This window comes from Colias eurytheme, chromosome 30 (assembly GCF_061535395.1).
Source record: "Colias eurytheme isolate Ceu_HAF_F1 chromosome 30, ilColEury1 Martin Lab GWU primary, whole genome shotgun sequence".
NCBI lineage: Eukaryota > Metazoa > Arthropoda > Insecta > Lepidoptera > Pieridae > Colias > Colias eurytheme.
In genome coordinates, this window is record NC_143009.1 from 4,653,514 (window position 1) to 4,680,784 (window position 27,271).

Genomic DNA, 27,271 nt, shown 5'->3' on the forward strand with positions numbered 1-27,271 from the left:
AAAAATAAAACAATTTTACCTCAAAGAAGAATTAATCTATTTAATAAAACACGTCCGTCAGATGGCGCGGCTGGCGCGCATCTGGCGACGGAGACACGGCGCGTGACGATTAGAATGAACTACCCGCGGATGGTAAAGCCATTCTATGGGATTGTAGTTTGAAGCCTTTTAGGCCGGGAGATACTGACACAAAATTTTAGGTCATTTGTAACAGGATGGCCTATTAATTTTATTGTATCTAATAATATTTTTTTGAAACTTGGTGTGTTAAGTGTAAGGTGTGGATTAAAAAAAAAACTAAATAATTGCGATGTGAGATGTTTGACCACCAGTAAATACCCAGACTAATAGAACTACACTTTTTTATCATAAACTAGCTTACCGCCCGCGGCTTCGCCCGCTTTGTCTAAAACCTAATAAATTATATACTTAAACCTTCCTCTTGAATCACTATATCTATTAAAAAAAACCGCATCAAAATCCGTTGCGTAGTTTTATAGATCTAAGCATACAAAGGGACATAGGGACAGAGAAAGCGACTTTGTTTTATACTATGTAGTGATTATATTATCAACAAATATCACTTCCTCAGATATCTGAAAGAAATTATGTAACCAAGATATCAACAATGATAGATATTTCTTGGCAAGCTTTAACTATTGTATTGGTATATTTTAAAAAACAATATAATCGATAAACAAAGAATAGTTCATCAAGCATAACCGCGTTTTCATTTTAACGAATTCAAATAATTTACACATTTTTTTTTTAATATGCCTTGCCTAAATTTAATCAAATTAAAGTTGAAAAGTAACAACAATTAAAAGGCTTCAAGCTACAATTTCAAATGTATTTTGTGTGTTTGTTTGTCTCTATTGTGTGTTTGAAGAGTTATGTTAGTTTTGTTTTCGTCACGGATTTGCTCTTTTTAGTAGATTCCTGCTTCCCGAATTTGTAAATTATTATCATCTCTAACAATTTTAATGTCTACTACGATTCTACTAAATATACGAGAAATTATCGTAGACAAAAATGGCAAAATTATGTGTTTACCAAGATATTTATGCAAGTCAAAAGGATTACTTTTCAGGATTTTATAGCAGAAAATAAATGGAGTAACTCCACATGATCACATAAACAAATAGTGTATAGTTTAAAAATAGTCAATACTTTTAACAACATTCAATCTAAAGAAACGTCGATAATCTACCACGATGACATGCAAAACAGTGGCAATTATATTAGTTATAAATTAGTAATAATTCAATGCATACACCCGTATTATATTGAAATAGTTATCTAAGGTGAAAATTCCAACAAAATAAATATAAATGTTTTCTTATGCTCTTAGAATACATATGAAGGCTGATGTAGAAGCGATCTATGCGGACAAACTATAGCTTGAACGCAGTGCAAACATCAGTTCATCACATAAATATTTGTCCCGGGTGGGAATCGAACCCTCGACCTCTGGCTTGGAAGGTAGGTTCACTACCAACTAAGCCAACCGATCAGTCTTGTTCTCTATAAACTATGTTTATGTATGTATTCTAAGTTTAAACTAAGCATGTTACATGATGCGACGGTAGGCGTGGGCGAATCAAATCGCATCAGCCTGTGACCTGTGTCGTAATAGTAATCGCTTGAAGACGTGGGCTGTTTACATACGACACGACATGTCGTCGACGTCTTTAATTATATCGTGTGATTTGGATGGATTTGGTGGAAAGTAAATGTGGGGTCGGGATATCGATGTTACAAAGGATTGAAAAATAAAGGATATGAGATTTTCAATATTGTTTAATTCTTGGTGAAAAAAAAAATTGTTTATCAAACAGTTATTTTTTTAACGATCTTCACGTATTTTTATTATTTATTAAACATTAATTTGCAGTAATATTTATCTGTATGTTTAATTTAATTTCTCTTATTTAAACTATATTTATTTTTTATTTAAACTATATTTTACCATCTACCCGCCATCGGAACTTAAAGCAACGATAAAATATGATTTAAAATAATATATTTTTTAAAAGTCATTTAAATTTGGTTTGTTTAATTTAATTAGAATCATCCATTAGAAATAAAACTGTTTATTTTTATTTAATAGTTTTGTCCAGAAACAAATAGTTTTATTTCGTTGTTAGTGTTGTATGTTGTTTTAGTTGCATGCTGTATTTCGTTTTTGTTAGCTCATACACTAAATTCTTTTTATTTTTACATATTTTAGTGTGTTTATAAAAATAATAAAAGAGCAGACCTAAAACAGACCCTTGTGGCACCCCAATGATTTTTAAACAATGAATCATCATTGTGATTGTTCAATTAGCTCCTGGACTGGCTTTGGATTATTTTTTGTGCATATTTTACGCTGAAATTTCTGTTGTAGTCGTTGATTTCAGTGAATTCCGCCATTTCAGTTCGATACACTATATCAAAGGCTTTACATTAGTCCATTACAGACTTCATTATGTTTTTAGCTTTTTTTATAATGGGTTCGATTCCCAACGGATTGTTGTGTGTACATTAACTACATGATTAGCGTTTGTGACACGCATAAAGAAGAAAACATTCTAAAAATGATGAATTTATACTTTGTTGGAATTGAAACTACCTCTTGATGGAATTTCATTTCTAGTTTAGATTTTTAAATTGATACACAATTTAATTTATTTTTATTTCGATATACATAATAAAAATTGAAATAAAAGTGGAACAAGTGTGTTACAACACAATATTTATGTGTATCTTTAAAAATCTAAACTATTCTAAAAATGAACAACAATGTAAAATTGGTCTTGTTCTCTTTGCTTCGTGAAAGGTGAGTGTTATGTCATGTTATTTTGTGATCACACGTTTTTATTTGTTTTTAAATGCGGGTATGTGTAGAGTATATTTCTTGCAACTACCCTCATTGATTTTGTATATTCGATGTGCAGGAGTTGGCCGGCGGTAAGAGCGGGCCGAGTGGTCTGCGTAGGAGCAGCGAGAGATCGGATATAGCTGAACATACGGACAAACATTCTACTACAAGTGGTGAGTGATTTTGTAATTTGTGTGCTTGTATGATGAATAGTGAAATATGAAAACGGCCGTGTACCGATTTCGGTATGATACAGATCGTTTGTATACTCTTGAGTTGACGAATTATTGAAGTTATGATGATTATTCTATTAAATATAGCATTTAGTGAGTAATTTAGACCTTTTGTATATATTCGATGTAATAGACTTGTATTCGAATAAATAGCTAGGACTATATCTAACTATTGATACGATGAATTGATTGACCAAAATTGTGTCACAAAAATCCCAATTAGCATTCTACTTTTTAGCATTTATTCTTTACTTTTCTTAATTATAATATTTTCGCGTCTTCATAATTAATGTAGTATGACAAATTTACATTAACTTATTATTTGCACTGTTGTGACATATATTATTATAGTTAAAAGTTATATAGTTTCATACACATTCTGTTCGAAGATGAGCGTGCAAATATTGTGGAAATGACAGAAATTATAATTAGGGTTGATTTTTCAATCGTTGGTTAAAACTTATTCATCTAATAACGTATTAAACTACCATTTCAAAAATGTATTCTAATTGCCCGTATTTGACAGTTTACAGGTGACATTTTAAAATGATCGTGTAATACTTTATTGGACGGATAAATTTTAACCAGGCATTGAAAAATCGGCCCTTAGTAGAATATTCTTTGTCAATAAAATATTAAGTATGTGGTTTGCCTTCAATAATAGCTTTAATATTAGTACAATATCTATCTATACAATACAATTCAACATTTCAGGTCTAAACGGCCTCCGCAACATTGGCAACACATGTTTCATGAACAGTGTGCTACAATGTCTCAGCAACACTGGGCCGTTGCTCGAATACGTCTCTGATGACAAGTACATGAACGATATCAACACCACGCTCAGTTGTATGAAGGGGGCGCTTATTAAAGGTATTTATTGGTTTTAAATAAATATTTCAGGACAATTTTCACACACGGCACGATCTGATCCCATACTACGCTTTCGCTTGTGTTATGGAAACCAGATGGCTGATAAACATACATATATAATGTTAAATAAATACTTACATAGATAATTTACACCCAGACATAGAGCAAACACGTATGTTCATCACACAAATATTTGCGCCGGGAATCAAACCCACGGCCTCTGGCTTGGAAGGCAGGACCACTGCTAACCAAGCCAACCGGTCAGGCAAACCTTCGTCTTATTTGTTGAGTTATAAATTTATATTTATAAAGCATTTGAATGTGATAAAACCAAAAATAACAGATTTATATGTCCCCCTTCTAAAAAACAATTACTTTCAGCATTCGCGAGCGTTATCAAAGAACTATGGCGCAGTGGTGAGCGAGATTCCGTAGTGAATACGACCTCCCTAAAGTCCCAGGTTCAACGGTTCGCGCCAAGGTTCATGGGATATAGCCAGCAGGATGCGCAGGTATGGAAAAATAGAGAAAATGAAAAAAAAATTGTTGTGGGTATTTTGAAATGTAAGCAATACAAATAAAATTTTATCGCGTCTAGGAGGATGCGCAGGGGGGAAAAAATTGTAAAAAATTAAAAAAAAATATTGGTTGAGGGTAGATTTTCTAAACTTTCGATAAGGGAACAAGCTATAATTTAAAGGTATTTCAAACAATAAAATAGCACAATCAAAAAACAATTCCATTGACACATAAAAAAACTTACGGATGTTAAACGCGATTTATTTATTAAATTAAAATATTTCTAAATAAAACAAATTCTATCAACTTATAAATCTCAATTATTAAAATTTAACAATGAAATGTAACAATGAACAGATCTTATAAATTACTTAACCACAAAAAACTGTCACTTTGCTAGAATTTTTAATTTAAACAATTTATGTTTATATTTTCAGGAATTCCTCCGTTATCTCTTAGAAGGTTTGCACGAAGACGTGAACCGCGTAACGGTTAAACCGAAACCGATACTGTCCGAAATTGATGATAGTCTCAGGTAAGATTTTATTTTATTATCAGATAATTGTAATGCAATTGTTTTTAGGTTGTTGTTGTTATTTTGCCTGAAAGGTTTTGTCGAGAAATATACATCCATCCTTACAAACGTGCATTTATAATATTAGTAGGATCGTAAAAATGTAGGATAGTGATATTTATTATTCACTAGCTGCGTCCCGCGGCTTCATCCGCGTATATGTGTTTTTCCTTTTAATCCTAAAATTCCTGTGGGAATATCACTAAGTAGCCTAAGTTATAAAGACGGACAGGCAGACAAATTGTAAAAAGCGGATATTTTAATACTAGCTGTGCTCCGCGGTTTCACCCGCGTGGCTCCACTCCTGTTGGTCTTAGCGTGATGATATATAGCCTATAGCCTTCCTCGATGAATGGGCTATCTAACACTGAAAGAATTTTTCAAATCGGACCTGTAGTTCCTGAGATTAGCGCGTTCAAACAAACAAACAAACAAACTCTTCAGCTTTATAATATTAAAGTATAGATTACAAACAGATACTACTTTTGGAAGTGAAACTTCTTTATCGGGGTTGGAAAAAAATTTAGTGTTACATTTTTTCGTTACGCGTGACATTTTTCCGTTACGCGCCATCTTTTTCTTATCCCTACCACGCGTGATTCGACGTATTTCTGTAAAGTTGCATATAGTAAATTATTTTTTGAAAAATAAGGCCATAAAGAAGTTTCACTACGTACGTAAGGCCATAAAGAAGTTTCACTACGTACGTGTGTACACTAGTACACGCACACTTTTTTAGTATGTGTGTGTGTATTATTATGGAACTAGGTTTCTGCCCGCGGCTTCGCCCGCGTTTTCAAAGAAATTCCCGCATAGTTCCCGTTCCCGTGGGATTTCCGGGATAAAACCTATCCTATGTGTTAATCCAGGTTACCCTCTATATGTGTGCTAAATTTCATTGTAATCGGTTCAGTAGTATTTGCGTGAAAGAGTAACAAACATCCATACATCCATACTTACAAACTTTCGCCTTTATAATAGTAGTAGGATTAATAATAATTAATTATTACTTACTAGCTTTCCACCCGCAGCTTCGCCCGCGCAGACAAAGAAAAACCCGCATAGTTCCTTTTCCCGTGAGATTTCCGGGATAAAACCTATCCTATTTCCCGGTATAAAAAGTAGCCTGTCCTTTCTCGTATATCAAAATATCTCCATACCAAATTTCATGCAAATTGGTTCAGTAGTTTAGGCGTGATTGAGTAACAGACAGACAGACAGAGTTACTTTCGCATTTATAATATTAGTATGGATTACATATAAATAGTAATAATTATTATTACGTTATTCCCAGTGACTCAGCAAAAGCAGCCGAAGCTTGGTCCCGATACTTACGCATGGAGGACAGTCGAGTGGGCGACATTTTTGTTGGCCAATTGAAGTCGACGCTACGTTGCACGCATTGTAATCATGATAGCGTCACTTTTGATCCGTTTTGGGACCTCAGGTAAGGGAAAAACAAACAAAATAATAAATAAAAAATGACAAAATGTGGGTAGATTGAGAATAGTAAAAAATGTGGGTAGATTGTAAAATAGTAAAAATGTGGGTAGATTGAAAAAAAATGTGGGTTTAATTTTTGAAGAATAATGTATTTATTTAAAAAGACTATGAGTACTTCAAAATACTGACAACGAAAGAAAATCTTTCATACCATACTAATTATACTTATTTAAATTTCATTGTACATAATATTAGTTTACATACTCCTATTTAATAATATTTTATTCAACACAAGCTACAAAAAAATCTGCCATATAATAAAACTAACGGTCCGGCGCGGCTTCGTCCGTGGTACCTACATGTTTAAACTATCCTATCTCTCAAGTTGGATCGAACTGCACATGGTGTGCGAATTTTATTATAATCGGTTAAGTGGTTTAGGAGTTCATTGAGGACAAACATTGTGACACGAGATTTATATATATTAAGATTTATTAATATTTTATCCAACACATCTTACAAACAAGTATCTATCATACAATATGTATTAATAAAAAATCTGCCATATATGTAATAAAATATTAATTTTGTTTGTATGTATGTCCCACAGTCTACCGATACCCTCACGCACGGGCAATCTGAAAATACAACAATGCTTACAACATTTCGTAAGAGAAGAAGAATTGGATGGAGATGAGAAACCGGTAAGAGATATCTCTTCTTTTGTATATATCTATACTAATATTATTTATTTATTTATTTATTATATTTAAAGTCACAGTTACAGGATATAATCCAAAAACATTTACATCAACTTACTAAATTAAACAATATTGAGATTACAACCCAATTAAAACTGCACACAGCATTTAAATCATTACAATAACATAAAAAAGTGAATACAGTAACTACATTATAAAGCTGAATAGTTTGTTTGTTTGTTTGAACGCGCTAATCTCGGGAACTACCGGTTTGTAAAATTCTTTCGGTGCTATGCCATGCGGTTTCACTCGCATAGCTCCGCTCCTGTTGGTCTTAGCGTGATGATATAATATAGCCTATATAGTCTTCCTCTATAAATGGGCTAACTAACACCGAAATAATTTTTCAAATCGGATCAGTAGTTCCCGAGATTAGCGCGTTCAAGCAAACAAACTCTTCAGCTTTATAATATTAGTATAGATTAATTGTAGAATTAATACGTATTTTAATCTTAGGGCTGATTTTTCAATCCTTGGATAAAGGCATAAAGCTTATTCGTCGAATAATGTGTAAAACTACCATTTTAAAAACGTATTCTAATTGCCCGTATTTGATAGTTTACGTGACATTTTAATATTATCGTGTAATACTCTATTGGACGGATAAGTTTTATCCAAGCATTGAAAAATCGGCCCTTAAAAATATACTTATAAAGTTATAATAATAATAATTGTTTAAATTTTCAGACATGTTCAAAATGCGGTGTGCGCAGAAAGTGCTTAAAATGGTTCACCGTGCAAAAGTTTCCGAGGGTCCTAGTGCTGCATCTTAAACGGTAAATATTTAGTATTTATTCATAATTATCCATTAAAATAATAAAAGAATATGGTATTTAATTCTTTATTTCTACTAATGTATAATTTGATCACTACATAGTATAAAACAAAGTCGCTTTCTGTGTTCATATGTATGCTTAAATCTATAAAACAGGTTTTTTTTAATAGATTCAAGAGTAAATTTTTAGTACATATATAATTTATCAGGTTTTAGACAAAGCGGGCAAAGCCGTAGGCGGAAAGCTAGTATACTATTTATGAAAGATTAGTATTTTTTACATGTGACACACTCAAAAACTAGTCAATCGATTTAAAAAATTATTTTACCACTAGCTTACCGCCCACGGCTTCGGCCGCTTTGTCTAAAACATAATAAATTATATACTAAAACCTTCCTCTTGAATCACTCTATCTATTAAAAAAAACCGCATCAAAATCCGTTGCGTAGTTTTAAAGATTTAAGCATACAGAGACAGAAAGCGACTTTGTTTTATACTATGTAGTGATACGATAACGATGTTTTTTTGTGTGTTTATCTTCCAGTTTCTCGCCAACGGAGCGTTTCCGCGGCAAACTGAGCGTAGTAGTCGAGTTCCCTCTCACCGGCCTCGATATGTCGCCGTTTGCGGCTAACAAGAACACTTCCGCGGTATATAATCTGTATGCGGTCAGCAATCACTCTGGTGAGTTGGTTTTAGTGGGTTTGAGTTGGTTTGGAAGACTAGTGAGTTGGTAGACAGACTAGTGAGTTGGTTTGAGTGGGTAGGAAGACTAGTGAGTTGATAGAAATACTAGTGAGTTGGTTTGAGTGGGTAGGAAGACTAGTGAGTTGATAGAAATACTAGTGAGTTGGTTTGAGTGGGTAGGAAGACTAGTGAGTTGATAGAAATACTAGTGAGTTGGTTTGAGTGGGTAGGAAGACTAGTGAGTTGATAGAAATACTAGTGAGTTGGTTTGAGTGGGTAGGAAGACTAGTGAGTTGATAGAAATACTAGTGAGTTGGTTTGAGTGGGTAGGAAGACTAGTGAGTTGATAGAAATACTAGTGAGTTGGTTTGAGTGGGTAGGAAGACTAGTGAGTTGATAGAAATACTAGTGAGTTGGTTTGAGTGGGTAGGAAGACTAGTGAGTTGATAGAAATACTAGTGAGTTGGTTTGAGTGGGTTGGAAGACTAGTGAGTTGGTTTGAGTGGGTGTGAGTGGGTAGGAAGACTAGTGAGTTGGTTGGAAAGTCTAGTGAGTGAATGTGAGTTGGTAGTCAGTCTGATGAGTTAGTAAGGTGAGTTTTCCACTGCGGTTAGAGATTTTAGGGTATAGATTATTATAAAATGTATAAAAAAATAGCACTTAATTATTAAATATAATAAATAATAATATTTTATTAATAATTACAGGTACAACATACTCTGGCCATTACACGGCGTACTGCAAACATCCGTACATTGGCGATTGGCATGAATACAACGATTCGAGGTTAGTTAAGCCCGTGGCTTCGCCCGCTTTGTCTAAAACCTAATAAATTATATATTAAAACCTTCCTCTTGAATCAGTCTATCTATTAAAAAAAACCGCATCAAAATCCGTTGCGTAGTTTTAAAGATTTAAGCATACAAAGGGACGTAGGGAAATAGGGACAGAGAACGTGACTTTGTTTTATAGTTTATACTATGTAGTGATTTTAATATTATCTTTATTACTTGCATTGAGATAATATTACTACGTATGGAGGAGACACCACGAACAAAATCTGTGCGCCATTTTTTTGCTTTAAGTTTTAAAAATTAATATCTAGTTAAGTACTTACCGATAAAAGTTATTCCTTTGCACTTTTCCGTATTATTTGTGCAATATCGTAACACACACGAAGGCATATTTGATGCGTTTCACTTTAAAACAAATAAAAAATGAACGTGCAGTTACGCCATATGGCGTATGTTGAGCGGAACACAAGTGATGTAGGCGGTGTCGTCTCCATATGTATATCTCAATGATTACTTGTATTATTCTATTGTTAATAAATAATATATATATTTCAATCTCTCACCCCTAAACACCCTTTTATCCAATTTATCGTTTATATTATTGAAATATTAAAATTAATTTATTTCAGAGTGTCACCAATAAATCCAAGAGACGTGGTATCATCGGAAGCGTACGTTCTTTTCTACGAGCTGGCCGCTAATTCGTAGCGATTGTGTGAGTATAATTATTTATTCTAATGTATGGCAAATGTTATTTTAAACTAGCTCTGCTCTGCGGTTTTACCCGCAGTGCTCAGCTCCGGTTGGTCTTAGCGTGATGATATAATATTATAGCCTATAGCCTTCCTCGATAAATGAGCTATCTAACACCGAAATAATTTTTCAAATCGGACCAGTAGTTCCCGAGATTAGCGCGTTCAAACAAACAAACAAACTCTTCAGCTTTATAATATTAGTATAGATTCGACGAATAAGTTTTATCCAAGCATTGAATAATCGGCCCTTAATGTATGTTAAATATAAGGAAATGTTTTGGTAGTATGTGTGTGAAGATTTGGTGCGAGTCATTCTATAAATGGAAGTTATTAGAAAATTTTAATTTTATTTATTTTTTTTAAATATTTTCAGTAGAAAAAAATCTTCCTTACGCATGATATCTATATTATGGATTATTCTATATTTATTTTTTAAATTAATTCAGTAAAAAGGGCAATAGCTATTTATTTTTCTTCCAATTTCCTTGAATACGCTATTAAAATGTATAAAAAATTAATTTAAAAAATGTATAAGTACTATGCGTTTGTTAAAAGCAAAGTGTATGTTTCATGATGTGTCTACAAATTCTTTTATTTATTTATTTATATAATACATACCATTATTTACTAATTATTCGATTATTTTCCCAAAAAATAATGTATTTTCTCCGTTTTTTCACAGAATGTAGCGACGCAACAACGCCGGCAGTAGCACTGTGCCCGCCGGCCTGCCGTTTGGTATAAACAGACAGACACACATACAGACGAACACACGATATGTACAACGCACGACTTGCGCGAGTGACTAGCTCGAGTTGAGTGACGTCATTGTATAGTAGAAAGTTTTTTGGAACCGTTTGCAATTATTTATTTTTTGCGTAGTCAAAGAAAAACCCGCATAGTTCCCGTTCCCATGGGATTTCCGGGATAAAACCTATCCTATGTGTTAATCCAAGTTACCCTCTATATGTGTACTAAATTTCATTGTAATCGGTTCAGTAGTATTTGCGTGAAAGAGTAAAAAACATATATACATACACATACATTCATTCAACCTCAGTCGTTTCTCAGGTCTCAAGCTATCTCTGTACCAAATTTAAAGTAAATCCGGACATACATACAGATAAACAGACGAAAATTCTAAAAACTGTATTTTGGCTTCGATATCAATTGTAGGTCACGCCCCGAGTATTCTTTTAAAAATATGTTCAAGTAAATCTAAAGTATGTATTCTCTATATTTTATAAATTAAAGAAAATTTTTAAAAAATAGCAAACGGTTCAAAAACACTGATTTTTATGTAATAATAGATAATATATAAATAAATGTACAAATTGGCTGCCTTACCGTTTATTAGCTGTTTCATCCAGGCTAGTGTGGTGTAAAATTAATTTAATAAAATAATATTAATTAAATAATAAAAAGAATAATCTCGAAATAAGTGTCATCGTGTTTTTATTTTTCGATGTTCATAATTATTTATTTTGTTATCTATTTCTTTCATAATTTATTGTAATTTAATCATTAATACGAGCTAATAAATATAATATCATCAATTTATTTATTGTTTAAATTTAATAAACACATTAAAAATAAGTTATTTTCATAAAACTTAAAATTTCACTTAAATTTTAGTGTTACACTATATAAAGATCATTGAAATATATAATACAAATAATATAGTGTTCACTTAGTTTCATTTTTAAAGTGTAGTGTATTATTTTAAAATTGTATCAAAAAAGGTTCACAGCTAAAATAATAAAATGTATTCCTAAATTGAATACAATATGATTGTATTTAACATGTTTAATGTTCAAAAATGTTTCACTATAAATAGTGTGACACTACAAAAATAGTGTAACACTACAATAATGTTACACTACATAAAATACTGTGACACTACAGAATTATAATTGTGTTTCATTATATAAAATAGTGTAACACTATAAAAATAGTGTAACACTATACAAAATAGTCTAACACTATAAAAAAATAGTGAAAAACTACAAAGTCGTGGGTCGTACATTTGTATCGTGCCTCTTGCGTCGTGTATTTGGAGTGCTTATAATAATTTAGGATAAAATTAATAATAATATTATTATGTAAATAAAATATAATCGAACGTTTATCATAATATATATAATTGCTGCGTTGTTTTTGATGAGGTTTATTTATTAATGTTATTGTGGTGCCAAGTTGTTTGAATTTTTGCATTTATTTCATGTAATATGAATAGTTTATTTGACGAAATTTTTAGAGTACAATTATTATTTGTTTTATGAAAGTAATATTTATTTCTATTTCATACTAAACAAGTTTTAAGTTGAAAAATATACTAGTGTTTAAAACATTAGCGGCCTTTACACGCAAACTCTATCGCGCGTTCTGTGGATCGTACAGGATTACGCGCGGGAAAGCCTGCACGCTCAATCGCTCGCGATTACCTTTGTATGTCTTAACTACGACACTTGTTCTTTCGCGCGCGATTATTCGTGTTTGCTTTCCTTAGCGGAATGAGCGGCCGTGTAAAGACTAATCGCCTGTGATAGACCGCGTGAAAGAGGCGCGTGTTGGAGTATGTGCAATGCACACGGTTTTATCGACAACCGCGCGTGATTGAAGTGAAAAATGGAGACAAGATATCGGGTGGCGCAAGTTATCATGGTTGCTGGTTTAATTGAACTCAAAAAACTTTGCATTTTTTTTACAACTAAATCACGATTAGCGTCAATAAAACCTTTTTCTTTACAAAAGTCGATAAGTTTTTTATATGCTTGGTCTTTTAAATTCTTGTTTTTGTACTCTTCCGATTTTCCAGAGACATGGGAAAGATCTGTATAAAGTAATAAGCTCCAATACTAATTCCTTGCTCCACGTGCGTATGTCCGCCATCTTATTCGCGCGCGAAAGAATTTATGTGTAAAGGCAACCTGTGTACAATCGTGAATGCGCGATTGCGCGCACGACTGATGAGCGCGGCATGTGGTCTATCCTTCCGTCCCCTGCACCCTTTATACGCACGATCTTTCACACACGATTGCTGTTTCATGCGCGATAGAGTTTGCGTGTAAAGGCCGCTATTGTGTGCTTTTTTTTGATCTTCAAAAATGACGCAGACGCCGGCTTGAAAACGCGCGAATTTTTGAACATCCATTTTCATATTTTTTCTTTTTTTTTTGTATTTATTATCCATAATAATTCATAACACTCCGTCCACTAGATGTTTTTTTTTTATTTCACCGTAAAAAAGTTAAAATTTCGCGCGTTTTTAAGTTTTACGAACGATACGCAGTGATTTTTTAATTATTATTTCATTTATTGTAAAACACATAATTGACTTATTTAAGATATCATTTTACTTTCTAATATTTTTTGACTATATCGAACAAAATAGAAGTATATTGGCGGGTTTTTTACACGAACAAACATTCGTCATTTTTTTAGCACGCTTTTTATTAGCTTCACCTGTATGTTTGTATGTAACCGACTCGTTTAGACTCGATTTTGACCCACTTTAAACGGACAGATTTAATTCAAACTATGTACACTTATCGGTGACTACCTATACAATAATTTCATGAGTTTATCCTTAAAAAAAAAATCATTTTTATTTTTTTTAATACATATATTTTTCAGCATTTATCTATATAAAAAATACTGCGTGTCGTCCTTCGTTCATTCATACATTAATTATAACGTATTTTTTCGAGTCACTAATATAGTACATAATAATTTAGTTACCTAAAATCTGTCTTATGTATAGGTTTTGAAACTGGAGTGCGTAAACTGTGGCTTGCATAATATGTGAATATAATTCCGAACACAGCGTTCCGAAAACTGTCATTTAAAATTATTTTTTTTTTTGCAAATGGCGGCTTGGCGCCAAATTGTTGTTTCTTACGTTCGTATCATAATATGTTACAATTTAAAAAAAAACTATTGTTTTTATATCAACTGTTTGCATAATAATTTATTGTACCTAATAATTTTGAAATTAAACGTGTTGATGCATAATTATTTCAATTTATACGCTGCTGCTTTTTATGCTGCGTTCAAACTATATTTTGTTAATATTAATAAAAACCGCAAGATACGATAAGTACATTCAAAACAGTTTATCGTGTCTCCGATTTTTAATTATAAAAAAATGGTAAATGTATGAAAAAGTAACCATTTCATATTTCAGAAAATTAATTTTGTCCTCATTTTTTGTGCTTTTTGAGACTAATTTTCGAGTTAAGTTTTAACTTTTAATGTTAAATCGTGAACTCACTTTTTTTCGACTATTAAGGTTTTAATAACAAGAAAAAAGTGACGTAATATTTTTGTTAATAAAGATGGGTATACACGATTGTTTATGATACATTCATGCAAATGCGTGCTGTGTAGTACCAGCATTATTTGAACATATTTTTTTTAAATGATGGTTACTTTTTTTTAAATATTAAGCGTGTCAACAATTGAAATTTGCGTCCATACAGACACAAGATTGTACATTTAGATAAGTCCGCTTGTGCGTGGTTGTTTTTGTTTTATTTTTTTTTATAATTTTATTAATTGTTATCATTATTTGTTTTTTGTTAATTTTGAGGATCCCAATGCTACGAGTAGAATACAGTGCCTGTTAGAAATATATATTTGTTATCTATGCAAAGTTTATATCTGTGAAATAGAAAAAAAATATTGGGATCCTCAAAATGGTGAATTCATAAGAATCTTACTTAGCCAAAGATATTATTACTGTTAAAAATCGCTGTATTAATAAATAAATAATTTATTGTTTATTATATTTAAATAAATCGCGGGTCCTGTGTCCCATAACTATTATGTAAAAATACGTAACAGATTTCTATTATAGAAATATATATTTAAATGAATAAATTATTAAAATTAATGGTGTTTTATTTTTTGTTTAGATTTAAGTTACCTATTTTGATGAAAGTAAGTCACTAGAATGAGCAAGTAAGTTGACAATATAAAAATTAGAATGGTGTTTGAAAATCTATTTTTACGCCAAAAATACTGAATCGATTTGGCTCTGATGTATCATACAGATAGATAGAAACATGCTACATATTATACAAAAATATTGTTTTTATCCGTATATTATCAAGCAAGTAAAACCTGGTCTTTTTTTGGCTCCTTGGTTCGTTATTACAGGCTTTTAAATTAAGAGAACCGAGAAAGGGATGCTTGTATAATTCCTGTACCTATATACTTTCTTGAAAAGCAGTTATTTTTGTAACTAGTACTTGCTACAGCCAATTCATATTACATTAAAGTATTTTTTTATTGTTATCTACAATAAAAAAAATATCTATCTATCAAGTAGGTACCTAAATAATAAATATTATCTAAATATTTTTTTTTTATCCTGAGTCAAACAATGATATTATTTAATAAAAAAAACGTAGATAGATTTAACCAACAAAACATTCGATCTACAAAAAAAGCACACCAGTGCATTTAGATCAAACGAGCGAATGTGTGGCGAATGTTCATTCCAATTGTAACCCCACTATGTCTATGTATTATTTTAGTGTACAAGCGTAGAGTATTCTTTTAAATGTTCACGAATGAATGCTCTAGCTCTATGTTCCTGTGATGGAAATGCATCGTTAGATTAGACTTCAAAATAAGATGGCATGATTCAACAATCATCAGTAAATATTTTGAATTTCGCTACACACAAAAGTGGTAGCGATAAAATTTAGTACAATATGGATTGCTTGACTCGGCATAAAAAAATATTTAGCCTATTATGGTACTCGCTATCATTGGCTTAGGCCGTGTTTCCACCTGCAAGTAGAATTGCAAGCTTCTGTCAGACAGTGAGACAGACTGTCGGACATTTCTTGCGGAAGTTTTCTTGCAGATGGAAACGCGGCCTTAGACCTCATTCGCACGAGAGTTAAAAAAGCGTTGCGTTAAAACCCGGCGTTGGCGCTTTTTAAACGTTCTCTCTGTGGTTGTTCATACTAACGCTTTAAAATCACTCATGTCTCGTCTCTGGCTTCAGTAAGACGTGGAAATGGTTTCTGCTAAAATAATTACGTAATGTCAGTTGCGTAATATCTTTATGATATTTATATTATTATATTTGCTTAGAATTCCTCGGAAAGTTTGTTCTTAATAAACCACTTGTAGGTACCTACTTAGGTATTTGTTCAAACTCGTCATCAATAAACATGTTACTTAAAGGAATATGATAAAAATACCTACTGTTTTAATTTTTATATGTTAGGTATATTTGAAAGAAAGAAAGAAGGAAAGATTGGCACTAGCGATTTGTGTTATTAAAAGACGAAAAAGAAAACAAAAGGCATTCTGGGTACATCCTCTGAATGAACAGAGATACTTAAAAGGGCAGTTTGTGACACTGTACGAAGAGTTAAGGCAATAACCCCGGAATTTTTTTAATTATTTTCAAATGTCTATAACGATTTTGAATACAGGAACGGACGAGACTCCACATCTATAATTAATAGTTCGGGATCAACAATCCACGACATCGTATCGATTTTCTGATGATTATAAGCACAACAAACACGTGCTACCGCTGAGCGAGCGTGCGGCATACTGAACGCAGCGCCGGCGCTTTTTTAGCGCTCGTCTGAATAATAGTAAGAAGTTTCCTATGGTCTATTTTATTTAACGCCCAACGCCGAGCGTTGAAAATAGAACACTGCGCGATAAAAAAGCGTCGCGCTTTAAAAGCGCTGACGTGTGAACATATACTTGGGAACATTGAGATAATTTATTAATATTATCTCAATGCTTGGGAATGCATTTGTTCTATTTGGACGCTTTTTTAACGGACGTTAAAAAAGCTCTCGTGTGAATGAGGTCTTATTAGTCATGCAAAGATGTTATAATGGTCATGCCAGAGGGCAAATCTAGATCGAAAAAAACAATATCTATTGTATTTAATCTATGGTTAGGTGATTGACCGCGCCCGGACAGGCACACAGCTGATATATCGATGCAAAGCGTACCTTTTGTATATAATGTACTGAAATATTCTGAAATGCTGTACTACGCATGATCCTACGATTCCATTGATTCCGCATGCCATTTAAGGTTGGCAAGCGTAGGTATTTAATTTTGTGAATTGTTGAATTCAATGAAATATGTAGGTAATTCAAAATGACTTGGATATTTTATTGAATGATCTAATGTTCCAAAAAACGACAAAGCAAGTAGCGTATCTATATTTTAAATTACTGCACTTTATAATGATAGATGATATTATAATATTGTCAATTCCAAAGTTTCTTAAATTTTGTACATTTTAAAAGAAATGTCCTTACAAAAGTTTTAAAGATATAAGCCACTGTGTTTTTGATACAATAGTAATAGGAAGTTTTATTCGTTGAATTCGAATTATTATAATTGGAAGCAGACCTTTGTTACACAGTAACTCTACTTAGTTCACTCCATTATTTTTAAACCGACTACAGCCTAAACCATAGCCGGAAGCCAAATAATAATTTGCTAATCTCTTTCATAATTAAAAAAAAACAAGGATGATGAAATAAAACAAAGATTAATATTCAAACATAATTTATTCATACACTAGAAATTCACATTACATTTTATAAAGTTGCGACAGCCCTATTACACTTTCGTCCGTCACCACTAGATGGCGCTGAAACCAAAAGCCGTTATCTCCTCGACTCGCCATTCCAAAATCAATACTTTGCAATCGCCTGGATGATGAATGAAACAGGATAGTACATGTCTGGGGCCCATTCATTCCTATTGAATATGAATTATAGCTATGTACGATATATCGTCCTATTTCGGCGTTGAATTGCAAACACGTGCAATATTATGAATCAAACATTATACGCGATGCGTATTGTCATTACAATGAGAGTAGAGTGGACCTTTTCCTTACACGTTTACATACGTTTTACACAATTTTTATTCTATGCACAAAACGAACTGTTCGGTTTTTGAGAGCACAATCAGTGGATTTGGGATTATAATCCGACTAATATATATTTTTTTATCTATACTAGTTAATATTATAAAGCTGAAGAGTTTGTTTGTTTGTTTGAACGCGCTGAACTACTGGTCTGATTTGAACGGTCTGACTGAAAAATTCTTTCGGTGTTACATAGCCCATTTATCAAGGAAGGCTATAGGTTATCATCATGCTAAGACCAACAGGAGTGGAGCGCTGCGGGTAAAACCGCAGGGCACAGCTAGTAAGTATTAAAACGCGAAAGTTAGTAACATTGTAAGCATGTTGTTAGTCTTTCACGCAAAAACTACTGAACGGATTTTGATGATATTTGGCAGTTATGTAGCTTACAAGAATAATACATATGATTTATCAATACTTACTTGTAGGTCCGTCCGCGGCACAGCTAGTATTCAATGCTAATAAGTCTATATATTTAAAAGAAAGTCGTGTTAGTTACTCCACTTAAAACTCAAGAACAGTTGAACCGATTTAGCTGAAAATTGGCAGGGAGGTAGTTTAGAGCCAGGAGAAGGACATAGGATACTAAATATGTACCACGGGCGAAGCCGGGGCGGACCACTAGTAATATTTATAAAAATAGAATACCTATATTGTGTTCTTCTCTTTAATTTCTCATAATTATAAGCAGCTTAAATATATATGCGTGTTATTAAGATTTGCCTTATTCAAGTATAAATTCTCTATAATTACATTAAACTTGGTTTTAATATTACCTAATTCTTATTATAATAAATGTATTAACTAGCTTCCCGCCCGCGGCTTCGCCCGCTTTCTCTAAAACATAATAAATTATATACTAAAACCTTCCTCTTGAATCACTCTATCTATTACAAAAAAACCGCATCAAAATCCGTTGCGTACGTTTTAAAGATTTAAGCATACATAGGGACAGAGAAAACGACTTTGTTTTATACTACTTAAAGATGACCACCCGATGACCAGACCATATTTTATGTATTACTAGCGGTCCGCCCCGGCTTCGCCCGTGGTACATATGAAAAATAGATGTTGGCCGATTCTCAGACTTACCCGATATGCACAGAAAATTTCATGAGAATCGGTCCACCCGTTTCGGAGGAGTATGCAGACTAACATTGTGACACGAGAATTTTATATATAAGATTTAACCCATATTTTTGTTTTTCAAAATATTGAGATTTTCTTTCAACTTTTTGTGCTTAAAAATAATAAATAATCAGTTAGTTAAATTCATTATATTTTCTCTTCATTATAATATTTATGGCATATTTTATAAGTAATTTAAATTAATATTATCTTAAGCCTACTAAAATGCCCTTGGTGATTGTCTCTAAGCCGCAAGAACCTTCATAGTGCATAGGGTTGTGACAAGTGACTTTTCTATTTAATAAGAATTTTATCTTCTTCTTTCTTCCTATATATAAAAATGAATCGCAAAATGTGTTGGTAAGCGCATAACTCGAGAACGGCTGAACCGATTTCGATAATTCTTTTTTTATTATATTCCTTGAAGTACGAGGATGGTTTTTATGTAGAGAAAACGTAAATATGTACCACGGGCGAAGCCGGGGCGGACCGCTAGTACTTAATATGAATAAGCATAATTATTTTTTGTGATATCGAAAAGCGATTTTACTTTAAATACACTTTAAATTTATATTTTATAATCACTACATAGTATAAAACAAAGTCGCTTTCTCTGTCCCTATGTCCCTATGTATGCTTAAATCTTTAAAACTACGCAACAGATTTTGATACGGTTTTTTGTATTAGATAGAGTGATTCAAGAGGAAGGTTTTAGTATATAATTTATTATGTTTTAGACAAAGCGGGTGAAGCCGCAGGCGGAAAGCTAGTTTATAGTTATACTTATTATCAAAAATGCGAAAATTTATAAGAACCATACCCTACGTATTATTATTTAATACATAGATGAATTTTCCTTAAATTTGTGCGCTCATATGCGTTAAATTAATTAAATTTAGTAAATACAAATTTAAATTGCATATTTGTTTTTAAATTCCATTAAATTTTTTGCTAGCTTATTGTTATTTATAATTATTTTACCTTATGTATACAGTATATGATGAGAATTAATTCTTCAGGCAATTTAATGAAATATTTATATTTAAAAACATGATAAGAGTCTAGACTATGACATGAAAAAAAAATGTGTGCGTGTACTAGTGTACACACGTAAGAAGTGAAACTTCTTTATGACCTTATTTTTCAAAAAATAATTTACTATATGCAACTTTACAGAAATATGTCGAATCACGCGTGGTAGGGATAAGAAAAAGATGGCGCGTAACGGAAAAATGTCACGCGTAACGAAAAAATGTAACACTAATTTTTTTTCACCCAAAGAAGAGTCAAAGAAGTTTCACTTCAAAAAAACAAAGCCCCACTTAATTGGTTCTTTTTTTAGTTTTTAACACGGTTTTATTAGCTTCACCTGTACCTATGTTTGTATGTAACCGACTCCTTTCGACACGATTTCGGCCCTCTTTAGGCTGCCTGTCCACCAGAGCAGAGCCAATCTACATTCTACGGGGCGGAGCGAGAAAGTAATGCGGAGCGGAGTTGCAGACTGTGTTTTAAGCTATTGCATAGCTTCTATCGCGGGCCTTGAGCGCGGGGACCGAATCGAGAAATTCCGTAACGAAAAAACCTCACGCCGATGGGCTCGGAGGTGTGGCTTGAAAGCATAGCATGCAATAGCTTTACCGCGGCAGTCCCCGAGTGCCACACGCCTTTTTTTCAATGCGGAGCTAGGCCGCGAGCATGCGACGAGTCATTTCGAGCTCCTGGCTACCTACGCGCTCCGCTTCCCCGCTCAGCTTCCCAATTTTATATGAATTTTTAAGGCCTTAATTATAGGGGCTAGCGACCTTGCTAGGTGATTTACAAGGCGGGATCGGGGGATCGTAGTAAAAGTACGTACATATAAAAATTATTAAAAAGATATTTGGATATGGAATCAAAATTTAAAACAATCATGCCCTGTGTGTCGACCTCAGTTCATGATTTTTTTTGCAAAAAAACCTGATTGTAAAATAAACAAATTAAAACAACCATGCCCTTTATTATATTCGAAACTTTAATATACATACATTAAGACGATACACAAAAAAAAATCCACTGCTTGGCGGGCGGAGTCTAATAGCTCGCTATCGCGAACGCGGGTGTGCGCGAAGTCATTCTTGCAAACTCGCCGCGCTGCCGCTGGCCGACTCGGGACAAACATGTATGGAGTCGTCATACAGTTATAATATTGTTATACGTTTATTTAATTGTTGATTTATTGGTTTTATTTTCTTGCTTATAAACAAATAATCTTCTTTTTAACAACTTCTTAGACATTATTAATAATTATTATTATTTCGTAATGTTTACTTTATTACAAAATAATACAGGTTATAAATAATCTTTAAAATAACAAAAATATTGTTACTCTGAAAAAATGAAATGGTAGGTACTCAATAACGCGGACTACTGAATTCATTTAGATAGAATTTGATGCTGACGTAAATATTACATCATGCCCAGAAATGAAAGGTACTACTTCTGAAAGAAGTTATTTAAACCCTAATTCTTCTCAGTCAAAGTCAAGAGTGGAAGATATCACTAATACAGTAAAACTGATGCGAAACTTTGGATGTTAATTTGTATATTTTTTTGTTAGTTGTTACTTAATCACGTCAAGACTACATTACCAATTTTGATAAAATATAGCTAATTGCCTGGATTTACACATAGGATACTTTTTATCCGAACTGAACACTTTTGTGGGAAAAAACAGGATTCACGATATAACCTAATTCCACGCGGGCAAAGCCGCGGCCGGAATGATATTTTTTTAAATAAAAAAATTGTTTTAAAAAAAACACAAAATATATTGACGCATGTATTTATTTTTTGCACTCTATTATAATTGTAATTATTCATTACAAATAATCAAAATAAAATAGCCAGAACAAAGTTAGGCCCTGGTAGGGTAGGTAGGCAGGTACAGCAATGTGAGACGAACACTGGCTTATTTATACCAATAATAATGTATTATAAACATTAAATTAAGTTTACAACAAAAATACATAATACATATTAGCTAATGTGAAAACGAATCAATCAATCAACCAATCATCCCACAACAATGAAATGTGCACACAAATATTCATCCAAATCGGTTCATGTGATTAGGAGGAGTGACTGCAGCGCCATCTTCCGGGCCCAATTGTGTTTCCAGATCACCCAGGAACTCAATTTAATATACTTACACAAAATTATTCGAAATGAAAACTCACATTACTATGTAAATATGAATATAAACCTGTTTTAGTACTAAGCAATTTCCCGCACAGGTGTAGTAAGTATAAATGAAATAAATATCAACATCAAATTCTTTATACAACATACTTATCTACCACCTACTAAGAAATGTAATTCTTGAAATTTTTTCGTATTTTTTTAAAATATATACTACTCCAATGAGCTCCTGTTCCATATTATGTCCACCATACTTCCACTAAGTTCACCATGATTTTTGCACTTTGTTGCTTTTTGCTAAAAATGGAATCATGCGATAAAACCAGTAGAGCGTTGATAACTAGGGATGTAACGATACATGATTTTGCCGATACGATACCGATACCGATATTTGTAGTAATGTATCGGCGATACCGATACCGATACCGATATCGATGGCTTGGTAGAAAAATAAATAGTGAATTATGCATAAAAAGTTACCAACATTTAACAGAGACAACTGTTAATCGTATTCTTTTAAATAAAAATGCCAAATCAAAAAACAACAAAACCATTTATTTTAGTATTATTATTTTACGAAGTCAGTTAAACTTTAAGTAATAAACATACAATTTTAGCTTTGAAACGCGAACTTACTGTTATGACAGTGTCAAATTGACATACAGCGATTGTCAAACGCGTTTCATTTCAGGTAAAACATTTCTATCTAACAAAAAAAAATTATAATTTAAATTTTATTTATGAAATGTATATTTTTTAAAAACAACATTAAAAATAATTATTATTAAGTATAGTTATTGTAAAATAGATATTGTTTTATCGTAAAGATTACGCTAATATAAGCTTGTTTTATAGGAACAACTTTTCTCTAAAATCAAAAATGGCCGAGATATTCGCCCTCAAAGATTGATGGTTTTCAAGGGAGCTGGGACATAGAAAAATTTCGATGGATGTTGGTGTTATTATAATACTTATTTAGTATTGCTTTATCGTAAATATTACGCTAAAATGAGCATGTTTTATAGGAACAATTTTTCTCTAAAATCAAAAACGGCAGAGATATTCGCCCTCAGAGTTTCAAGGGAGCTAGGACTTGGAAAATTTTCAATGGATGTTGGTATCATTAACACCTATTTATTATTGTTTTATCTGCTGCGAAAGTCCGAATCTAGCTAAAAAACGTTACGCTAAAATAAGCATTGCATTATCACTTGCCACAGAACCGAAGCTGTCAACCCCGAATTCTACGTGGTCTTGTCTGCCCTACACCTAGAGTGTATGTAAAAAGCCGGAGGCGCGGAGGGAGAGGGCGAATATCTCGGCCATTTTTGATTTTAGAGAAAAAGTTTTTTCTATAAAACATGCTTATCTTAGCGTTTTGAATAAAGTTTTCCTAAGTATTTTATGATTCCTATACAATTTTCACTTTGGATCAAAAAATTTCTAAGTCCTTACTTTGCGCCCCCTTTGCTTTAGGCGGACCGCGACTTTAGGGCGATTCCCACTCAAACAAAAAAAACTACAGGTCAAGAAACTAAAAAGAAAAGCAGTTTACTATGAAAAGTCCCTTTATCGATTAGACACCTCAAAATAATGAAATTCAGGGAGCATATTTCAAAAATTTAACCATAATGTTTATTACATTAAATCTGTCATATTTCAAATCAAAGAGCTAATGCAATATTACTAGTATTGAAAACTATTATTGTAAAGTAATAATTAATATTAATTGCTTCAGATCAATGTGGAACTGGAAAAAAATACATGCTTTAGTTATAAATTGATATTAATTTGCATCCTTGCCTGCCAAAAAGTGGTAACAATCCAACATAACCTCAAAAACTTCATTTGTAAATATCTCGAAAACTATTAATTTCCGCGCCCCCCCCTTTACAGGGAAAGTTCCTAGTACCTACCCCCCCTCCCTCCACCCCCCACCACCCCCAAATTCCACGCCCTATAATGTACAGTTTTACCGAATTATTTGATATCAAAAAAATTGGTTGTTTGTAAAGTAGGTTTACGATCGAGATGTTTACGTGATAACATAATGCAGTGGCAGCGCTCGAGATGAAACGGGAGATCGGTCCGTCTCTCTCTCGTTATACCTGCAATCGCGCTCGTGAGGTTTTGGTGTGACACAAGTTTATGAACATGTCACCCGACTAAAACGATTTTAAAAACGTTATCACGTTAAAAATTTAAAAAAATCAAAATTATGTATTTCTTTCCTTTACATAAACAAATTTGTGATTGGAACACTCCTAGTAAGCAAATAAAATGCTTGTGCAGGAGGTTCCGCTCTTCCTTAACACTATTACAGAAACAGAAATAATAATGAATGAATACAATGATACAAATATGAATGAATACAATGCAAAAACATAAAAGAAAAGAAAGAATTTAATAAAAAAATATCGGTATCGGTTGATTTATTATCGGCGATACCGATATATCGGCTTGCCGATATATCGGCCGATATATCGGTATTGGTATCGGTATCGTTACATCCCTATTGATAACATACATTTTTGACTGAATAAAGGTACTTACGAAGGAGTGGGTTCACATTGTGAACAATCAGTGGGTTTATTTTCCTTCTGGATTCCGGATTTCTGAAAAGATTATCTATGCTATAAATGAAAAAATCTTACACGTTCGTTATGTACTTAAAACAGGGGTACATATCAAACATCGTCTATAATACAATTATCATCAATTTAAAATAAAACCAACTTACTTCATTAATTTGTTCCAATTGTAAGCATTCTTTTTCCTCCAACCATTATGTTTCTTCTTCTTATTTTCTTTATTGTCCCCATTTGTCTCATTTTGTCTTATCGTGTTGTCACCCTTTTTTACGATTGCGCGAGCGACACAAGTTCCCCGTGTGACGGCCGTAGCGGGAATGACTCGTGCAGCGATCGGGGTAGGAAGGTACAGGGCGGCTCTCGCTATATTGGCTGGTCGCGCGCTAATTTCAAGTATTTCTTGTTTATTTCAAAACCATCGCATATTTCAAAATTCTAAATCGGTAGCCGTATAGGTTGTATATTTTATAGTTAATATCCAAAAAGTCGTAACTTTACGTTTGTTATTTTGAAGATGCCAGAGATTAAAAAAAATTAACAATGAGAACTTTGTATTTTTTTTCTATCGAGAAAATATTATGGAATCATGTTTCTAAAACGGTAGACGTATTGTGTTACTATTGAACTTTCTTGTCAAGAATTTTCATCACGACAACTTTAATAATATAAAAATTACTAAGGTTTAAAAAGGGCCGTAAATGTTAGAAAAATTAATTCATCACCTTAAGAATCTAAGAAGAAAAACGGTTATATAACTAGAGTTAATTTTCGGTATTATTCGGTATTTCAGGCCTCTAACTAGTTCGTAACTCCCTGTCCCTAATTTTCACACTTTTATCGTGACAAAACCAAACGTTTATCTCGAGAAAAAAAGAGCGCCAAAAGTGGTTTATCGCAGATAAAACCAAAACTAAAAGTAATTACACAAAATGCTCTGACAAATATCTTGCAAATGTTTTAATATAATTGTAAATATGAAAAAAAAATCATAATAAGTATTACCATGTCAAGTAGAAAACGTAAAAGTGTGAAAATTAGAGCTAACTTGGTGATTTTTTTTTATCGAGTCAATTTTAATATTTTATGTTTTTGATTGAACAGAATCGTTGAACATATCATCTAGTTTGATATATATTTTAATTTTTAGATTTGGTCTTGAATATTACACGTATCATCTAATAGAAGATTGGTAATTTTGCTTTATACGCACTTTCTCCTCTCCGCTGCAGCCTTGCTCCGCTCTGGTGGACAGGCAGCCTTAAACGGACAGATTTAATTCAAACTTTGTACACTTATCAAGGATCGATGACAAATCACAATACATATATCAAGCTGTTGCATAATCATATTTGTTCTCTATCTTCTTTCTTCTCCATCCTCTTCATCAAAAACTACTGAATCGATTTTGATGAAACTTGCACTGATCAGGTAAGTTAGAACTAGGAGCATGATACACGACTGAAAACTGAAAATAAATAATTTTAACGCTAATAATAGTTTTGAGTTATGCGTGGACAAACAAACGAAAAACAAACACACACCCATGAAAATTGACACACGTGTTTAGAAGCTCTTATAGACTACTAGCTGACCGCCCGCGGCTTCGCCCACTTTGTCTAAAACCTAATAAATTATATACTAAAACCTTCCTCTAAAATTACTCTATCTATTAAAAAAAACCGCATCAAAATCCGTTGCGTGTTTTTAAAGATTTAAGCATACAAAGGGACATAGGGACAGAGAAAGCGACTTTGTTTTGTACTATGTAGTGAAGATACATAAAAACTAATAACACCAACGAATAGTATGTTATTGTATATTATTTTGTAAGATTTGGTTAAAATTCGTGGCGGAGCTTTGTAGGCATCTAGGTAGGTACATACAAATACAGAAAATCGGTGAGTTTCAGGACTTTCAGCACATTACATTGTCTAAACGGATTTTAATGTTTTAAAATAGAATAATCATCACTACATAGTATAAAACAAAGTCGCTTTCTCTGTCCCTATATCCCTTTGTATACTTAAATCTTTAAAGTTTTAAAGATTTTGCAACGGATTTTGATGCGGTTTTTTTTTAGTAGAATGAGTGATTCAAGAGGAAGGTTTTAGTGTATAATTTATTAGGTTTAGGACAAAGCGGGCAAAGCCGCGTTAAACTAGTA

At 32.7% G+C, this 27,271-nt stretch overlaps 1 protein-coding gene and 1 long non-coding RNA gene across 2 annotated transcripts in view; one reads left to right on the forward strand and one right to left on the reverse strand.

The window, feature by feature from the left end:
• The window catches only part of Usp2 (Ubiquitin specific protease 2), a 36,912-nt gene extending 23,892 nt beyond the window's left edge, over window positions 1–13,020 (forward strand). Inside the window, exons 4-14 of the mRNA XM_090118469.1 lie at window positions 2,940–3,036; window positions 3,811–3,969; window positions 4,351–4,481; window positions 4,926–5,023; window positions 6,357–6,509; window positions 7,116–7,209; window positions 7,954–8,042; window positions 8,587–8,726; window positions 9,437–9,515; window positions 10,153–10,238; window positions 10,961–13,020. Of these exons, the coding sequence (XP_089974595.1) occupies window positions 2,940–3,036; window positions 3,811–3,969; window positions 4,351–4,481; window positions 4,926–5,023; window positions 6,357–6,509; window positions 7,116–7,209; window positions 7,954–8,042; window positions 8,587–8,726; window positions 9,437–9,515; window positions 10,153–10,231 (1,119 nt within the window). The 3' untranslated portion in view covers window positions 10,232–10,238; window positions 10,961–13,020. The remainder of the gene's footprint in view (window positions 1–2,939; window positions 3,037–3,810; window positions 3,970–4,350; window positions 4,482–4,925; window positions 5,024–6,356; window positions 6,510–7,115; window positions 7,210–7,953; window positions 8,043–8,586; window positions 8,727–9,436; window positions 9,516–10,152; window positions 10,239–10,960) is intronic.
• Window positions 13,021–22,146: 9,126 nt separating this feature from the next.
• LOC149895813 (uncharacterized) lies at window positions 22,147–25,812 on the reverse strand. The gene is made up of 3 exons (XR_016458430.1): window positions 25,257–25,812; window positions 25,070–25,131; window positions 22,147–22,813 (listed from the first exon to the last, which is right to left on the reverse strand). It is a non-coding gene; the product is annotated as an uncharacterized LOC149895813 (long non-coding RNA).
• Between the last annotated feature and the right edge of the window lie 1,459 nt (window positions 25,813–27,271).